The 17,655-nt window shown below is 43.6% G+C and overlaps 1 protein-coding gene across 7 annotated transcripts in view; it reads left to right on the plus strand.

The window, feature by feature from the left end:
• The window catches only part of NTRK2 (neurotrophic receptor tyrosine kinase 2), a 400,572-nt gene that overhangs the window by 161,509 nt on the left and 221,408 nt on the right, over window positions 1-17,655 (plus strand). Inside the window, exon 14 of one of the 7 annotated variants that reach the window (XM_006080623.4) lies at window positions 1,063-5,918. The exons of the other annotated variants lie outside the window; for them this stretch is intronic. Within the exon in view, the coding sequence (XP_006080685.1) occupies window positions 1,063-1,100 (38 nt within the window). The 3' untranslated portion in view covers window positions 1,101-5,918. Of the gene's footprint in view, window positions 1-1,062; window positions 5,919-17,655 lie in introns of those variants that run through there. 7 annotated transcript variants of the gene reach the window in all.

Consider the following 17,655-nt stretch of genomic DNA (forward strand, 5'->3'; position numbering starts at 1 on the left):
TTTATTTTTGCATCATATATTACAGTGTCTGCTATTTGGTTGGTGCGCAGTAGATGTGTGCAGAATTAGTTGATGTTAAGTATTATATATGTTTTATTTATTATGTGTACTAGATACTACATGTCTTAAATTGTATATATAATGTATATACATACAAATATACTTCATGTTGTATGCTATATACCATATTTTATATAGTAGATTCTACATATGTGCCATAGATATGGTATGGTACTTAATTAAATATATGCAGTTAATTAATTGAGATTCCCAGGTGGCACAGTGGTAAAGAATCTGCTTGCCAATGGAGGCGATGTAAGAGATAAGGGCTTGATCCTTGGGTCAGGTTGGTCCCCTGGAGAGGGAAATAGCAATCCACTCCAGTGTTCTTACCTGGAAAATTCCATGGACAGAGGAACCTAGCAGGCTACAGTCCATGGGGTCACAAAGAATCAGACATGGCTGAGGGCATGCACATACTCACACACACACACACACACACAATTAATAGTAGGATTCCTAAAAAAGAATCTAAATCCTCACATGAGCTCAATATTTCTCCAGGTGAAGCCAGCCAGTTCTCTGATCTGGCTGAGTAATTAATTAATTATTTTAGAAATAATTTGGTTTTATAGGTAGGAAAAGAAAATTAGAATTTGGGTAGATATCTGTTATTGGATTTTATTTTTTCCTTATATATAAAAATTACCGAGGGGTCATTTTTTACTGTGCACAGATTTCTCCTCCTTAAATTAAGGTGTTAACATCTGAGACAGTTGTGGGTGAAACTGCGTGCAGGAATCCTTTGCATCTCTTTCCTGTGTTTCCTATGCCATGTAAACTCAGTTTTAAGTCTAAACTAAGCTGTTCGATAATAAGACTCCCATTTTCTCCTGATTCCTGTTTTGTAATTGCATTATCTTTATGTTTTCAAGCATATTCCATGTTGTGTCTCAGTTTTGATGTTTATTATGTTCTTTTAAAAGTGATTGTACTTGCATGTTATTTTCCATTGATTTTTCTTTTGAGCATGACTTATGTTTTATTTTGTGTTTCTTTTAGGTTTTGTTTTGTTTCATAAGATTCCACTGGATGGGTAACTGAAATAAAGGAAAAGACAGAGAAGGGGGCTGTGGTGCTTGTTGGTTGATGCTGCCTTGTAAGCTGGACTCTGGGGGCCGGCATTGACCTTTCCTGGGAAGTGCCTCTTACCTGGGATTTCCTGGTAGATGTGGGTGGTATTTGCAGGAGGTACCCCATGAAGCCCGCGGGTGCCGTGAACTGTGAATTGGGGACACCAATGCAGAGACAGCTCACAGGCAGCTAAGAAAGTCAAGAAAACAAATTAATGCTTCTCTTTTGTTCTCACGATCATTCAAATACAAAGTTGAATTGAAATACTGTCGGATTGTGCTTCTCTTCAGAAAGGTGTGTGCTGTTTGACCATACTGGAAATGTATTGATTTTCAATGTTGCTGTTTATTAAAGGTGAACTGTAAAGTTTTAAAACAAATCTAAATTTAGGAACAGGTACAGGTACACACTAAACCGTGTAATCTCCATTTAACATGAATTTTAGCACTGTTTTCTGTTGTTTAATCAGTACTGAATTCAGAAAGTTTCACTTTTCTACCTAGAAAGCAGTGACTAAAAGAGTTAAGGGCATATGCTCCATCGCTGTGGGGGCTTGGGGATAGCCTTGGGAGTTTCTTTCCTTCACTGGCTGTTAAGGTCCAGAGTCAATGCAATCAACAATAATGCTTTCCTTAAAGTGTATCAGCACGCAAAAAAAAGAAATGGAAAAAGAAAAGAAATAAGCTAATTGGTAAGGGGCTGTGAATTTTGGTTAGCCATAGTTTCAGAAAAATCGGAAAGATGTAAAGTATATACATATGGTGCATATGCCCTTTTATTTGACCTCTGTGATCCACCTGCTTTTTAGAAGTTTGCCGAGTGAGAGGGCCACAGCATCTCATGCTGTTCCCATGACAGAACTGTAGCTTTTTGCTCTGAAAAGGCCTGCGAGCTGAATGGCTGGCCTGCTGTGAGCAGGAGACCACATTCTAAGAAGGGTAGTCCCCTACAACATACTCCACTCCACTGGGTTTTCCTGAGCCGGACAACTCTTCCTGACCCCAGCAGCACACAGGTGGCAGGTCGCTAATGAATACATGCTTTATAATGTCCAGCTTCAGTGCTGCAGGGGCAGCCTTCGAGTTACAGAATCCTGCATCCCTGCCTTAGTCTTACGTGGACACCCGTCTCATGCACGTGGCCATCACAGTGACCTTTGCGTGCACTTCGCTTGGTGTGCACCAGGCGGGATGGGACCCCGTGAGGTTTGGCTGCTCCTGCCTGCCTCACACCTTTCCTGTTGGGGGAACTTCAGAGCCAGGCCCGGAGCATCTTGTTTGAAAACACAGTTTGCTCTGACTGTTCACACCTGCCCATAGATGTCACAGGTGAATTGGAAACTTACTGACATTTTTGAAAAGCCCTTTTGGTGGGGGTGGGAGGGATAGTAACTCAAGTTTTGCAGTTCAGCTTTAAGGTTTTATAGATTTTTAACTGGTCCAACATATTCAGAAACATCGTTTTGAATCTGTGTAACCAAGGCATTAATCTCAATAAACTGGGATCCATGTAGGCACCACTTGATATAAGTAGATTTTCCAAGATGAATACTTTATACTGTATCTTTTACATTAGCCACGAAATGTGTTATTGCTTGACGCGGACATTTCACGGAGTCCTATGGATTACAGCATTTGACTCGGCTGCTCAGTACCCCTGCCTGAAAGAAGGGTGGTTCCTCCAAAGCAGAAACAGGCTGCTGTTCTCAGAAGTTGTGTTTCCCAAAAGGTTTTTGAGTATGAGGGCAGCTGACCCTGGGCAGGGGGAGGTCTAAATATTCTCTGAATTCCCATTTTCTTGCTCACTGTTGAATGACAGTTCCTGTCACTACTTAAATTTTGATCTTTCCCAAAGGTGTCAATTTACAAAAAGGCCAGCTAATTGCAGAAATCCTGACCCCTGAAAGAAAAATGAAATTCAAACTGAGAGCCTGTCACAGGCTGTCAGGATGGTCAGGGTTCTTAAATATTGGCCATTTGGTGCAATTTTTTTTTTTAAGTTTTTATGTTATTCCGTGAAGTCATAAAAAGGCAATAAACTCTCTAAGAACTATTTTATAAGTAGCCCAGACCCTAAGAGAGAGAGAAAAAAGAATATTAGTCCTCAATAGCTAAAAGAGTTGCAGCTAGATTCTTGGAGAAAATGGAGAAAAGTGGACAGATAAGGCAATTGAATCAGTCAAAGAGCAGTTGACATCTCCTAGGGAACAATGAAAACATCAGGCTATTAGAAAATGGTTTCAGTTGGTCTTGTGTTCTTTGCTTTTCTTTCTTTATTTTTTTTTTTTAAATCCCTGAAGACCTCCATCAGTAACCCAACTTCTCATTCCTGTACTCCAGACCACCCCTCTCATTCTTTGCTTTAGATGTCCCCTGTAAGAAATCTTTTTTGAGCATCCTAAAGGGATGTAGCATGCATTTTTCCATCATTATAGAAAGAAAGGCCGCAGTTTTGCTGAAATCAAGCCCATCGTCCTCCAACAAGGATGTGGCATTTTAGTGCCAGGCAGGTATCCTAAGTGAGCAACGTGGGCCCGCTGAGTGAATGCCATCCCCTCCAGAGGGGCGGCTGTCACCCAGACCAACCAACTCCTGCCTCCCAGGAATGACAGCCCAGATTTCCAAACCTTCTGATTCTTTAAGAGAAACTTAAAACCTGGATTTTTTATGTGAAATGTCTCTATTTTTAAAAAGTTGGCTCGGTTATTTTTAAAACGTTATGTAGGCCAACAAAACATGTCTGTGGGCTGCCAGTTTGTTACCCTGGTCTTAAAGCAAGATCATTGTTCTTTCACTGTATCCAGCGAGAGATGGGAAAGCATAGGTTCAGATGCGACAGCACACAGCTCCTCTTCATTGGTTTTCCTTAATGTACTGATGCAGCCTGTTGGTGAATGCAAAGCAGGTGTGTCCTCTTCAAGAGGCGTGTCTCAGGTCCTGTATCTTGATTCAGGTGCCACTGAGACCTGCCCAGGCAGCTGAGAGAGAGAGGAACAAAATCCCACTGTCATCGCATGATACATCAGTCTGAGACTAAAGGAGATCAATCTCTTAACAGGAGGAATGAATCTCCACATACTTTCATGGATTCAGGGGTTTTCTTTCCTAATCTCCAGCAGGCACTGGTTTCATTTTGACCCACTCAATTTTCTTTCCAAGAGAAAGGAATAGAAATCAGGCATGAACAATCCCAGCCCCAAGCCTGCAATGCAGAACCCAGGATTCACTTTTGGCTCTGAACTCTCCCTCCTGCTCCTCACCCGGCTTACACCCCACCCCCCAACACTGACCAGAGGCCATCAGGATTCAGCCATTGGATGAGTAAACAACTCAAGGAGTACAGGCAAGCATTCAGGCCAAGGGTGAGGGCCAGCATGATGCAAGCTGTCTTACTTTTTCTCTCCTCTTTTTTTTTCTTGATTCTGTTAAAATCTCTGATTTTTTTCTCTCTCTCCAACACTCTAAATTGACTCCATGACAGAGAGTTTATTTTTATTTGCTCTATTGGTTACTTTGCACACACTTTTTTTTTTCATTGCAAAATGGAATCGAAGCACTAACTGGGACCAGTATTAACTCTTCTCTAGCTCTTCAAGATGATTTATGCTTTCACTTGCTCCATTGCTTTCTGTCTAATGCCCCCTCTCTTGGTTTTCATCTGATTTCCTCCCACTACAGTAGAAGCTCATTCCATCTTCTTTTGTCCAGACTCTAGGTAATAGATTCCGTAAACTCCAGGGTCTTCACAGGGTTGCTGTATTCAGCCACGTGGGCTGTGCCATTCCTCGCTGGTGAAGGTCAGTGGACCCCCAGGCTTGTGCCATGCAGCAGGCTGTATTCCAGGGAAACCAGGACAGAAGTAGCCATTCCATTAAGTACGTTCTGCTATGTCCACATACCTACAGTGCCTATAAACCATGACAGGTCTGTTCAAGGACACCTGGGAAGGTTAAGGACCCTGCTGGACAGGGCAAGGATACAATTTTCTGTGGGGTGCTGCCAGGCTGAATTAAGGTAACAGACTTCCTAATCCAGAAAGTGATATGAAAACAGTTGTCAGAGAAAGCAGTTTTCAACTCAAGTTAGCCCATTTCCTTGTTTTGGTCTTCAGGGACAAAGGGACCTCCCAGCCATCTAATTTTGACAGTGAGATCACCCTGAGTTGAATACAAACTAATGTGGTTTGGAGACTCGGGCCGGTCGTTAGTATGCACCCAAGATGGCTTGACGTTGGCTATGTCAGGAGTCTTAGTTTCACAGAAAAATAAGCATGTGAGAGGTAAAGGAAAGCACAGAGATTTTCACCACCTTTAAAATTCACCACCATCCATTTATGAATGGAGCTTCTATAAACAGATATAAAATAGCAAGAGGTTCTATTCACGATGTGTATGTATTTCAAATCATCACACTGTACACTTTCAACATCTCACAATTTTCTTTGTTGATTATACCTCAGTGAAGCTGAAAATACAAAAAAAAAAAAAAAGAAATGGAAAAAAATAGCAGGAGACTCCAGAGAAAGACAGATCTTTGAGTTTCACTCATGTCATGTTTAAATCCATTTGCTGTAATCCATATAGGCAGCCTGTGAATCATTCTCATGCCCTGTTTTGTTCCCCATAATGTTCCAGGTCTTAAAGTCATTTTTCCACATTTCCTGTAAATAATGGATAATCATTTTTATTTTATTTTTAAGTACTGTTTTAACAATGTGGATAGACCATAAATGTACTTGCTGAATTCATTCATGTTTTTAACAAGTCAATAAAGTTTTGTAATTCATCTCCATGTGTCTTGCATTCTCTGTAGGGACTTGTATATTTCCACCCCCCACCTGCTTCAAATACATACCATCACCTCATGTGTCGTTGGTGGTGTTCAAAACTAAAGGTGTTAGAAGAAAGTGTGAGAAATGTCACTGGAGTGTGGGGGAGTCCCAAAGCCCCTGTAGATTCTGAAATAAATCTCTTCTAAAACAGATTTTTAAAAATTTCAATCAATGTGAGTTGCACATTTATGGTTTATTGATTCTTGCATCAGATATATTTTCATTGGCTAAAAGGCAATCCTAAAATGCAGCAAGAAGTTTAAGGGATTAAAAAGGTGAAACTTAACATCCTTTGGGAAAGTCCTTTGGAATGACTCACATTCCTACAGGAGGTATTCTCAGTGCTCTGTCCCTCCGTTCTAACTGACTTTGTGGTCAAATGAACCTGATAACTTGTGCTATGAAGGAGGGAGGGAGACAGAGAGGAAGACAAGTGGGCACGGAGATAAGGTACCATCTTGAATCTTAACTGTGAGCATGGTGCCCGTACTTCACACTCCTTTGGTCTCCATCTCCTGCCTGGCCACACTGTCTTTTCTCATTTTCCCCTTTTCAGATAGGACCTAAAATCAAGGTCCCCAGCTTTGATTCATTTGAGATTGCTTTCACTTTCTTGTAACCTTATAAGTGTTTTCACTCTAAATCGATGACTTAGGGATTGGAAAAACAATATGACCTGATGTCATACATACTTATTGAGCCAAGTATGCTGACCCCCTTCAAAGAACCTGTTTAGTGCTGGTGACTTGTGTTTTTTCTAAAGCACTTTTAAATGTGCTGAGCTGAGAATAGGTTTTGATGGTAATTTGAAAGTTGTATGGTAATCTGAGTTAGTAGGCACTGGACACAGACTTCGCGAGTTTGAATTCCAGCTCTGCTCACAGACCATTTGACCTTGGGAAAGCTACTTCACGACTTCATTCCTCAAGAGATGAGGATAATGGTAGCAGTATCTCCCCACTGGGCTCCTATGAGACCTAGATGATGTACTTGGCGTGGGGAGAAGTACTGGGTATCACTAATAATAATACTTGAAAGGACATGGGTTTGCACTGTGCTTGGGTGTGCCTCCATAAATGCCCTGGATTCACAGACTCACTTGCTTGTATGGGTCATTCAGCAATTGCTTGGGTGAAATAACAGAGTCCTCATGAAGGGGCACTTCCCTCCCTGGGTCATTTTGGATGTGGTCCAAGCAGGGATCGCCACGCTGGAGCTTTCTCAGGGGTTCTCCTAAATCTCTTCCTAGATTCCTCTCCCTGCCCAGGTGATTTTTGCATATTGATCACAGATTTGATTTTGATAGAATAAGAGGTCATGATCTGTTTGGGCCTGTATGCATGCATGCTGCATGCTAATACATGCATGCTAAGTTGATTCAGTTGTGTTTGATTCTTTGTGACCCTATGGATTTTAGCCGGCAAGGCTCTTCTATACATGGAATTCTCCAGGCAAGAATACTGGAGTGGGTTCTCATGCCCTCCTCCAGGGGATCCTTTTGACCCTGGATCGAGCAGGCGGGTTCTTTACCACTAGCGCCACCTGGGAAGCAACCACATCCTGTATCCTTAGCCTACTTTCTTTTTCTTCATAGCACATAGGTGGCAGCCAGTTCTTAGCACCAATCAATTGTGTTCCTATGGAATTGGGATCTCAGCACTGCCAGATCCTTTATTTACCAAAAGATGTCAGCTGTGCAGGCTTTTTTTTTTTTTTAATTGCAAAATGTTCCAATTCTTAAAGAGCAGCTACAAATTCATGCCTTTGCAGAAAGAGGGTGCTGACCATGTGAAACATTCCAGGACTACTCCCTGGCTGTCAGTTTTCGGCCTCTGCCTTTATTCTCCTGACTATGGCCTTCTACAGATAGGGAAACTGAGACCTGTGTAGGACAAAGGACTGTTTTCTCAAAGTGACCCAAGCCCCAGCATTTCCTTTTGTGAGGGGGCAGGGTATGGTTAGGAGGAAAGGGGATAGGAAGAGGCCTGTGGGACCGCCCCCCACCCCACAACAAGCATCTCCACGGTCCCCTCATCTCCTAGTCCTACTCAACTGGGCCTGTGTGTGTGTTACTCACTCAGTCGTGTCTGACTCTTTGCGATCCCATTGAGTGTAGCCCTCCAGGCTCCTCTGCCCATGGAATTCTCTAGGTGAGAATACTGGAGTGGGTAGCCATACCCTTCTCCAGGGGATCTTCCCAATCCAGGGATCGAACCTGGATCTTCAGCATTGCAGGCACCATCTGAGCCACAAGGGAAGCCACAGTTTGGGCCTGTATTATGATTTTTCAATGAGTTCAAGTGATGCTCTGCAGTTTGAGGATTCTGGAAGAAAAGCATTGAAGGTCATATCCCAAATATGGTTTTCTTCTTTGGTTTTCACTTTATTAAATTTCACTTTATAAAATTTTCACTTTAAAAATTAATAATTTTTCATCATTTGAAGGGGTTCCTCCATTATCTTTAACTTTTGAATTATCTATTTGAAAATCTTTGGCTAAGGATAAAAATAACAGAAAAATTGGCTGAGAGATTGTTTGAAAGGAAAAACTTGTTTCAAGTTCCTTTAGAAACAAGTGTTTACAGGCAATGGGTTTTCTGACTCCTGATGTAGTTTTTCATAGTAGCTGTAGCAGGCAATACAATTGGTCACACTTGGGGTAATGACATTTCATTTATTTAAAAATATTTTTTAATTTGGGCTTTTTTTTTTCTTATTAAATCAATTTAAGTAAGTGGTACTGAAGTTTTACCAGCACATAATTTAAGGTATTTTTTACAGTTGTTACTGTCTTTTCTAACACTTTTTAAAGCAGTGTTTATCATTGGATCTACCTTTTAGATCCAATGATACCTGATACCAACAGGTATCAGGCTAATAGGTATTGGTTTCCAACCGTGTGCCAAGCACTATTTTAAGTGCTTCGTGGTTCTTTTAACAGTCTATGAGGCAGATGCTAATATTGCTCCCATTGGAAAGGTTAGGAAACTGAGGAACAAAATGATGAGGGGCTTGTTCCAAGTTACCTAGCTAATGAGGGGAATGCCAGGATTTGAATTCAGGTAGACTAACTCTGGGGGGCTTCCCAGGTGGCTCAGTGGGTAAAGAATCTGCGGGCAACATAGGAGATGTAGGTTCAATTCTGAGTCCAGAAGATCCCCTGGAGGAGGGCATGGCAACCCACTCAAGTATTCTTACCTGGGAAATTCCATGGACAGAGGAGCCTGGTGGGCTACAGTCCGTAAGATAGCAAAGAGTCAGACATGACTGAAGTGACTGAGCACACACACAGGCTAACTCTGAGAGTTAGCGCTTGAAAGAGCTAGTGGGCTTGGGCTGGGCCCTTGAAGAGGGCCAGGACTGGAGTGAGGCTAGCCAGGTGGCGAGGTCACCCTCAGGGCTGTGCAAAGGCCCAGTGGTCACTCCTACAAGCACTAGCAAGTGAGCAGAGATTATTGTTGTCCAGATGCAGAATAGTTAGGTTAATTGAAGTCACAGGAGAGGCTTTATCCCAGTCAACACCGCACCCCGTGACCTGTCTCCCTCAGTAATTCATGCTGCTCACAAAGTCCTTGCCAATCTTGACTTGACATTACGTGGCACTGTAGTGAACTTGACACTCGCTTTCTAAATTTCACCTTATGAAACAGAAGTTGCATCCAGTATGTATCTGTTGCTAATTAGCTATTGAAAACCCAGAGTGTGTTTGCCTTTTCTCCATTGTACCTGAAGATGGATTTGTTGACTTTGATCATTCTTTTTTTTTTTTTTTAATTCTGAAGTGAATTTTCTTGTTGCTCTGAATCTGGAGCACTTCCTATTCATATGAAGCAGTTGCTTGGGCTTCACTGGTATCTTAGCTGGTAAAGGATCTTCTGCAATGCAGGAGACCCTGGTTTGATTCCTGGGTTGGGAAGCTCCCCTGGAGAAGGAATAGGCTACCCACTCCAGTATTTTTGGGCTTCTCTAGTGGTTCAGATGGTAAAGAGTCTGCCTGCAGTGCTGGAGACCTGGGTTCGATCCCTGGGTTGGGAAGATCCCCTGAAAGAGGGCATGGCAACCCACTCCAGTATTCTTGCCTAGAGAATCCCCATGGACAGAGGAGTCTGGCAGGCTACAGTCCATAGGGTCACAAAGAGTTGTACATGGCTGAGCAACTAAGCACAGCTCTCCAGTGAGGATACGTGAAGGTAGAGAAACCACTTCAGTGAAGATGCGGGTCGGGGATGTGAAGGGAAGGTTTGCTTGAGAACATATCCTGCCACCTCCATGGAGAGGATCTGGACTTTGGGACAAGGTGTTGGAGATGGCTGAGCAGTTTCCTGCCTCAGAGACACAAGACAGAGCAGCATCCGAGCCGCACGGTCATGTTGCTGCTCCTGTCCCTGAATGTCCTGTCTGCAGCCAGTGTCTAAGACAGACTGCCAAGGGCACATGCTAATTTTCCAGTCATTTGGTCAAGTCCCATCTCATATACCACAGACCCCGGGGCCTGTGTTTACTAAATCAAAAATCTCCGCTCAAGCATAAACTAATGAACAGACAATTCTCTCTTCTTTTAAAATTTTTACTGTGTTTTGGAGGAAGAAGGGCAAAGCCTCTTTTGTGTTGGTTTGCCACCCTTCCATCTCTACTAGTTCTCATCCTACAGTAATTAGTCTTGCTGAATTGATAAATAAAAATGTAGATTAGATTGCTTTATGGATTAGAATTCAGCTTCAGGTAAGCTCACACAATTTCTCTGAAGACCCTGGAGCTGGGTGGGAAGTACAGAGGTGCCAGCACTATTTGGACTTTTGGGGGAGTTCTAGGTTTTTAACATGAACTATGAATCCTGAACTAAGATAGTCTATTTCCCAGATGGCTCAGTGGGTAAAGAATTCACCTGCAATGCAGGAGATGCAGGAGACTTGGGTTCAATCTCTGGGTCAGGAAGATTCCCTGGAGGAGGAAATGGCAACCTACTCCAGTATTCTTGCCTGAAAAATCCCATGTGTCCATGCCTGCCACAGGAGCCTGGCAGGCTACCATCCATGGGGTCGCAAAGAGTCAGACACGATAGGTATTGCTGAATAGAAATGATAGATAATCTATGAGGGTGCTTCAGGATATTCAGATATTACACTCAGAGCAAATATTTCTCTCTGCATTTACCTAGGCTCCTGGATTCGGGGGAGGCCAACTACCTCTCTATGGCCCTCTTGCTCTAAATACTGTTGAGTTTTATGCTGGTGAGCTCCTTTGTCCCTTCAACCCTAGAGGTGGGAAAAACTTCCCTCTGTGGTCAGTCTCCATGACTCTCCACCTCTTGTTTGTCCTTTTAACCTACCCAAATGTCTCTACATCATCCCTACATCTCTTCATGTGAAATCACCTGGGATGAATTCTTTTTCTGTAACACCACCCCACTGAGATCTATGTATGAAAGTGAAAAGTGGAAGTGAAAGTCACTCAATTGTGTCTGATTCTTTGAGACCCCATGGACTGTAGCTTGCCAGGTTCCTCTGTCCGTGGAATTCTCCAGGCCATAATACTGGAGTGGGTAGCCTTTCCTTTCTCCAGGGGATTTACCCAACCCAGGGATCGAACCCGCATTGCAGGCAGATTCTTTACCATCTGAGCCACCAGGGAACTATCAGTAAATTCTTTAATACATTATCTTGTTTTATCTTAGCCAGATCCTGTTCAAAATCTGGTAAGGATTAATCGTCAATTATAGATCAGACATGATCCAGGCACTGGGAAGATACCACATCTAGCAAAACAGACATCCTCTTTGACCTCCTGGGCCCTGGTTTTACAGTTAGAGTGTCTGCAATGTTGACACCGTTATCATGCATACTTTGCAAGAGGGAAAAAAGACGAGAAGTTAACCTGTCCAAGGTTCCACAAATGAGATCTGTCTGCCTAGGAATTCATGCTTCTGGCCCTCACTCTCTGAGGACAGTGCTCTTTTGTTTTCTTGAGGGACCCCCAGCTGCAAACTCTGAGAGAGCCATCAGACCTCTGCTCTTCACCTTGGTGGTGCTAATTCATTTTGACCCACTATAAATTTGTGAAAGGTGTCCCAGCTCTTGGTACCTATTTTGTCTCTCTTTTTTCTTTTCCTTCCTCTTTTTTCTTTTCCTCTGGCTGCCTCTCCAGCAACATAAACACACACAGCTATGCTTTATCTATTCTTTAATTTTAACAGTTCAATTTTAAATTTACAATTGGTTGGGTGGAATACGTATTTGAAAAGTGAGATGGTATGTGAGTGAGAAAGAGAAAGGAAGCAAGGAAAGACGTTATAATTCTCTCTCTCTCACACACACACACGGAAAAGGAATATCTCGTATGTTAAACTTTGTTTGATTAAATTAGAAGTTAATTCCAGCACATTATACTGTTATCACCTCCCCACTGCTCACTGGGATTTAATGCTCCTTTAGAAAACTTTCTGTATTGTATTTTTTGCTTTTTGTTTTTACTTCCTTATAAATAGCAAAAAGTTTTGCTGAGAAGAAGTTATTACAAATCCCAAAAGGTTGGTGTTCCATTCTGAGCTCCAAGATATAAGGATTGAGTGGATTCAAACTTGGCCAACTTTCTGACTTGGCAAGTGCTTCCATCCTTATTTATGACAGCTTGGAAACTTCCATTTTCCAGGGCTTATAAGCAATGTTGCTGATTTTGCCTTCCTTTTCTATTTTGCTGTGAATTAATGAAACATTAACCCTCTTAGCAGCATAAGTGTGTGTGTGTGTGTGTGTGTATGTATGTATGTCTGTATGTCTGGCTGTGTTCTTTCTTTCCTTGGTTGTCAGCCACATTTACATTTTCATGCAGGCAGTGAACTTCCCTTTTCTGCCTTTCCACAAAATGACAGTCGGAAATGCTGAGGTCTGGGGTATGGAGAATGATAGGCTTGTGGTCTCTATTGTGGCCACAAAGGACTTCTTGGTCAGCTGTTCTCCAAGAGACTGTATATCTCGTCCTCAAATGGCAATTTAAGGGCTGGGACTCCAGAGCAAGACAGGTAATCAGGAAAGTCTCAGGGAGTTTTTCTGAGAGGTATGAGTTGGTTGTGTTCTGGGGATCTCCCTGCCCGTTTTCTCAGTAGAAAATTGTCAGAATGGAGGAACTACTGAGAAGCTGTCTTCCCTTCCTTCTTTTTATCTTAACTCCATATCCAGTTCCTTGAATACTCATCAAGTACTATTTTCTTTGGATTCCTGTAATGTCACAAAAGTTGGGAGCCTCTGATTATTGGGTAGAGTATACAGATTTTTCAGAATATAAGCAGGAGGAATTTTTGAACGCAGAATATGTCCTTGGAGAAGCAGGCGCCAAGTGGGGATTAAAGTTTCAAGGATTTTTTTAATCAGGAAAAATTCTTGTGTGAGAGAAAATGGAGAAGAAGCTGGAGAAGGCTGCGGGAGCATCAGACTGCCTAGCAAGCAGTGCTTTGACGGGATAGGGGTGGGAAGAAACCCTGGGTGAAGCACCCCAGATTGACACTCTCTCTGAGCAGGTGTTGGCAGAGCTTTGGGGTAGATTTGGGGGATTTGAGACTGCTCGATGTCTGTGAGCTACAGAGGGCCATCTGAGGAGTTCTTTGTCTTCTGGGATGTGTCTACCTTACAACTCCGGACCAGGCTCAGTCATTGGTGCCGGAGCAGCCCACAGGACCATGGACTTTATGCAAATGAAAGGGTGGATTTCAGAGCACTGATGGATTTCAGGGTGTAGCTTGATCACTTTTGCTCCCTGACACTGAGGGTCCACAGGGTGCTCTCATACAATGGGAGCAGTCTTATCTGACCTCCGCCATGTGATGTACAGGATGATTTCACTTCCCATCTCTCTGTAAAGCATAGTGCCCAACTGACAGTGCCCTGCACACCCCTGGCTGGACCACTGGGCTCCAGAGTTGAAGGGAACATTTAGTGCTTTAAATGACCTACTACCAGTTATATTGGTTTAAAGGGCTTCAACCATACCATGTTTCTTTTTCAGAAGTGCAAACTGGGCAAGTCAACATTTTGAAATGTTTAAAATGTCATTTTTGAGCTGTAGCCATCCTTTTATTTATGGCAACATAAAACGACATCTGAAGCTAAGACCTGTTTTCGCTTTTCTTGCCTACCTCCCCAAACTACCAGTGACTTGATTTCACTTCATTTTGTGTTCCCTGTCAAACAAATGTCTACGGTGGCAGCTCTCCTCATCGATTCAGCTCCTTTTGGAAGAGTGTTTATGGAAGTACCTTGCCAGGCATGAGCAAAGAGCTGGAATGGAGCAGAGCGAGGCGTCCTCTTACACAATTCTTCACCCCAGCCTCGAGTTGAATTGTTTTCAAGAAAAATCCTTGTTCAGATTCGACAGACTTTACTGAATGCTTTCTATGGGCTACACCATAGATTGCCAACTCCACTGACTCAGGAGACCAGATGGGTCATGGGAATGAGTAGGTGGAGTGGCCCCATGCACGGGCAGATCTAGCCCACCCCAGCTAGTGTTGCTGTGCAGGAATTCAGGCTCACGGTTGTCAAACCTGGTTTTTCAAGGCAAGGGAAGATCTGGAGTTTTGTGTGAAATCTCCCAATTTTTAAATGTTGGCAAGGCTCTTCACATTTTTTAAAGTCTCCGCGAGCCAAACAAAACACGTCTTTTTGCCAGATTTTTCCTGTTGTGACCCTTGTGCTGAATATTCTGTTTGCTGCTTTTAAGATCTGTTCCTCCACAATGGCCTTGAACAGATACCGGTCTTTTGGTTGAGTTTCCTGGAAGCTGACTCTGCCTTGGGGATTCCCGTGGGAGTGATTGATTAGGGGTGAGTCTCCGGGCTGCCCAGGGGAGGAGTGGAGAAGGCAGGACAGGATAGGGGGCTCCCGGGAGAGGGTTTCAGACAAAGCCTTGTTGGGGGGAGCCCCTGAGTGTAAGTTGTCCCCCAGAGATTTGGAAGTTAGGCTTTCATATTCATGTACCCCTGATCACTAGCTGAGAGTCCCAACAGACAAAAGTGGGTTCCAGCAGCTCAAGGGTGGCCCTCCAACAAAGAGACACAAGTGCTGGCTGTTGCCTGGGCTGGGCACACGACAGCCATGCCATCACATCCCACCACAGGGAGCTATGACTTTGCCCACTGAGCCCACAGGTAAAAAGAAGCAGAATTCCAGCCTGGATCTTCTGCCTGCTCCAGTCCAGTCCAGTTGATTCTTTTTCCAGATGCTTGTTACAGAGATCAGGGTGCTGAGTTGGGAGTATCTTAGATCCTGACTACTTGGTGTGTTGGCCCCAGACTCCCAGCTGGTCTCTTCCTCTCGGGTTACCTGGAGGGAGGACAGCATGGCTCTTTGGAGAAGGCAGGGACAGGTCAGTAGAAACTCGGAAGATGCTGTGAACCAGCGACTCCCTAGACAGTTCTGAGAGGGCTTGCTTGAGCCAGGAGCTCCCAGCTCCAAGTTTTTCACACTAGGTTTGATGCTTCATATCTGAGATGTAGGCAGTGTTTGGGGTGCTCTGTACCCTAGTACTGAGTTCTGGGCTTATAAGACACATCTTGCCTGATTCAAATCTAGAATATTCTATTTCCTTTGGAGAATTGGAAACTGTTCATGTGTTTAATTAAAGATATACCCTCTAAACTCCAAGCAGCTCCCCTTGAAGGGAATCCATTGGAGGCAGGGAGAAAGGCAGAAGCTGTAGTACCATCTGCTAACCAGACATCGCTGGAGTCTGAGGGACCCAGAGGCAAGGAAAGATCAGATTTTTTTTTAACCTGCGTCTACCACTTAGGCCCATGCAGACCTTGCCCTGTGCCCTCTACTGTGGTCAATGGCCGGCTCCTCCTTCCCAACTTCCGGGTGAGCCAGGACAACTTCCTTGGCCCCACCCTTTGAAGGCCGTCCTGAAATCAAGCCAGGTCTTGTGCCCCAGGCTTTCAAACCTGCTCCGTGTTTGTCACTCCCATCACCCCTGCCTCCCATAAGGCCCTTGAGAGGAGCAAACGGGTGTTCTCACCCTCTTGCTTTCATCCCTGAGTGCACCATTTTCCTCCCAAAATGCAGACTTGTGCTGGTTGGTGCTGTTATGTGCTGTTATGTGCCTGTACTCACATACCTCTAGGGACTCACACAGCTAAGTTGATCAAAACCAAGCTCCTCAAAAGGTAATTCTCTCTGCACTCTGTTTTTACAGCCATCCCCTCCCCATCTATCATCTCTGTTCCTCTTTCCCAAGATGCTCACTCCAGCTGGTTGGAGCCTCTTTCTCCCACCACCTGTACTTTCAACTGTTGAGTCCTCGCACTTATTATCTGGGTGAACTTGAACTTGGCGTTTATTTCTCAGAGTCTCAGATTTCCCCTCAAGAAAATGATGGAAGTAAATGTCTAGCTGGTGGGGTGACTGGGAGAAATACATGGGAAATTTATTGCAGGTCATCAGGACAGCGTTTGACCTATTGCAGGTGCTCAGTAAATAATACCATTGTTGGTGGCTCAGCAGTAAAGAGTCTTCCTGTAAAAGCAGGAGATTCAGGTTCAATCCCTGTGTTGAGAAGATTGCCTGGAGAAGGAATGGCAAACCACTCCAGTACTTTTGCCTGGAGAATTCCATGGATAGAGGAACCTGGTGGGCTACAATCCAAGGGGTCACAAAAGAGTCGGACTTAGTGACTAAAACAACAACATGATGATTATCCTCACTCTTGTCCTTTTTCAAGACCCAGCATAGATTCCCTTCTTTCTCCCAGAAGCTTTCCCAGAACAGCTCACACAGAATTCATGCCTCCTATAGAATCTGCCTGTAATGTGGGAGACCTGGGTTCTATCCCTGGGTTGGGAAGATCCCCTGGAGAAGGGAACAGCTACCCACTTCAGTATTCTATCCTGGAGAATTCCATGGACTGTATAGTCCATGGGGTCAAAAAGAGTCGGACACGACTGAGTGATTTTCACGTCACTTCACTTCATCCTCATATAGTAGTTTCAAGCCTTATTTGATCTGGTCTGAGAGAAAACAGAGATCAAGTTGCCAACATCTGCTGGATCATGGAAAAAGCAAGAGAATTCCAGAAAAACATCTATTTCTGCTTTATTGACTATGCCAAAGCCTTTGACTGTGTAGATCACAATAAACTGTGGAAAATTCTGAAAGAGATGGGAATACCAGACCACCTGACCTGCCTCTTGAGAAACCTATATGCAGGTCAGGAAGCAACAGTTAGAACTGGACATGGAACAACAGACTGGTTCCAAATAGGAAAAGTAGTACATCAAGGCTGTATATTGTCACCCTGCTTATTTAACTGATATGCAGAGTACATCATGAGAAATGCTGGGCTGGAAGAAACACAAGCTGGAATCAAGATTGCCGGGAGAAATATCAATAACCTCAGATATGCAGATGACACCACCCTAATGGCAGAAAGTGAAGAGGAACAAAAAGCCTCTTGATGAAAGTGAAAGAGGAGAGTGAAAAAGTTGGCTTAAAGCTCAACATTCAGAAAACAAAGATCATGGCATCTGGTCCCATCACTTCATGGGAAATAGATGGGGAAACAGTGTCAGACTTTATTTTTGGGGGGCTCCCAAATCACTGTGGATGGTGATTGCAGCCATGAAATTAAAAAACTCTTACTCCTTGGAAGGAAAGTTATGACCAACCTAGATAGCATATTCAAAAGCAGAGACATTACTTTGCCAAC

The sequence above is a fragment of the Bubalus bubalis genome, chromosome 3 (genome assembly GCF_019923935.1).
Source record: "Bubalus bubalis isolate 160015118507 breed Murrah chromosome 3, NDDB_SH_1, whole genome shotgun sequence".
In the NCBI taxonomy this organism is placed as follows: domain Eukaryota; kingdom Metazoa; phylum Chordata; class Mammalia; order Artiodactyla; family Bovidae; genus Bubalus; species Bubalus bubalis.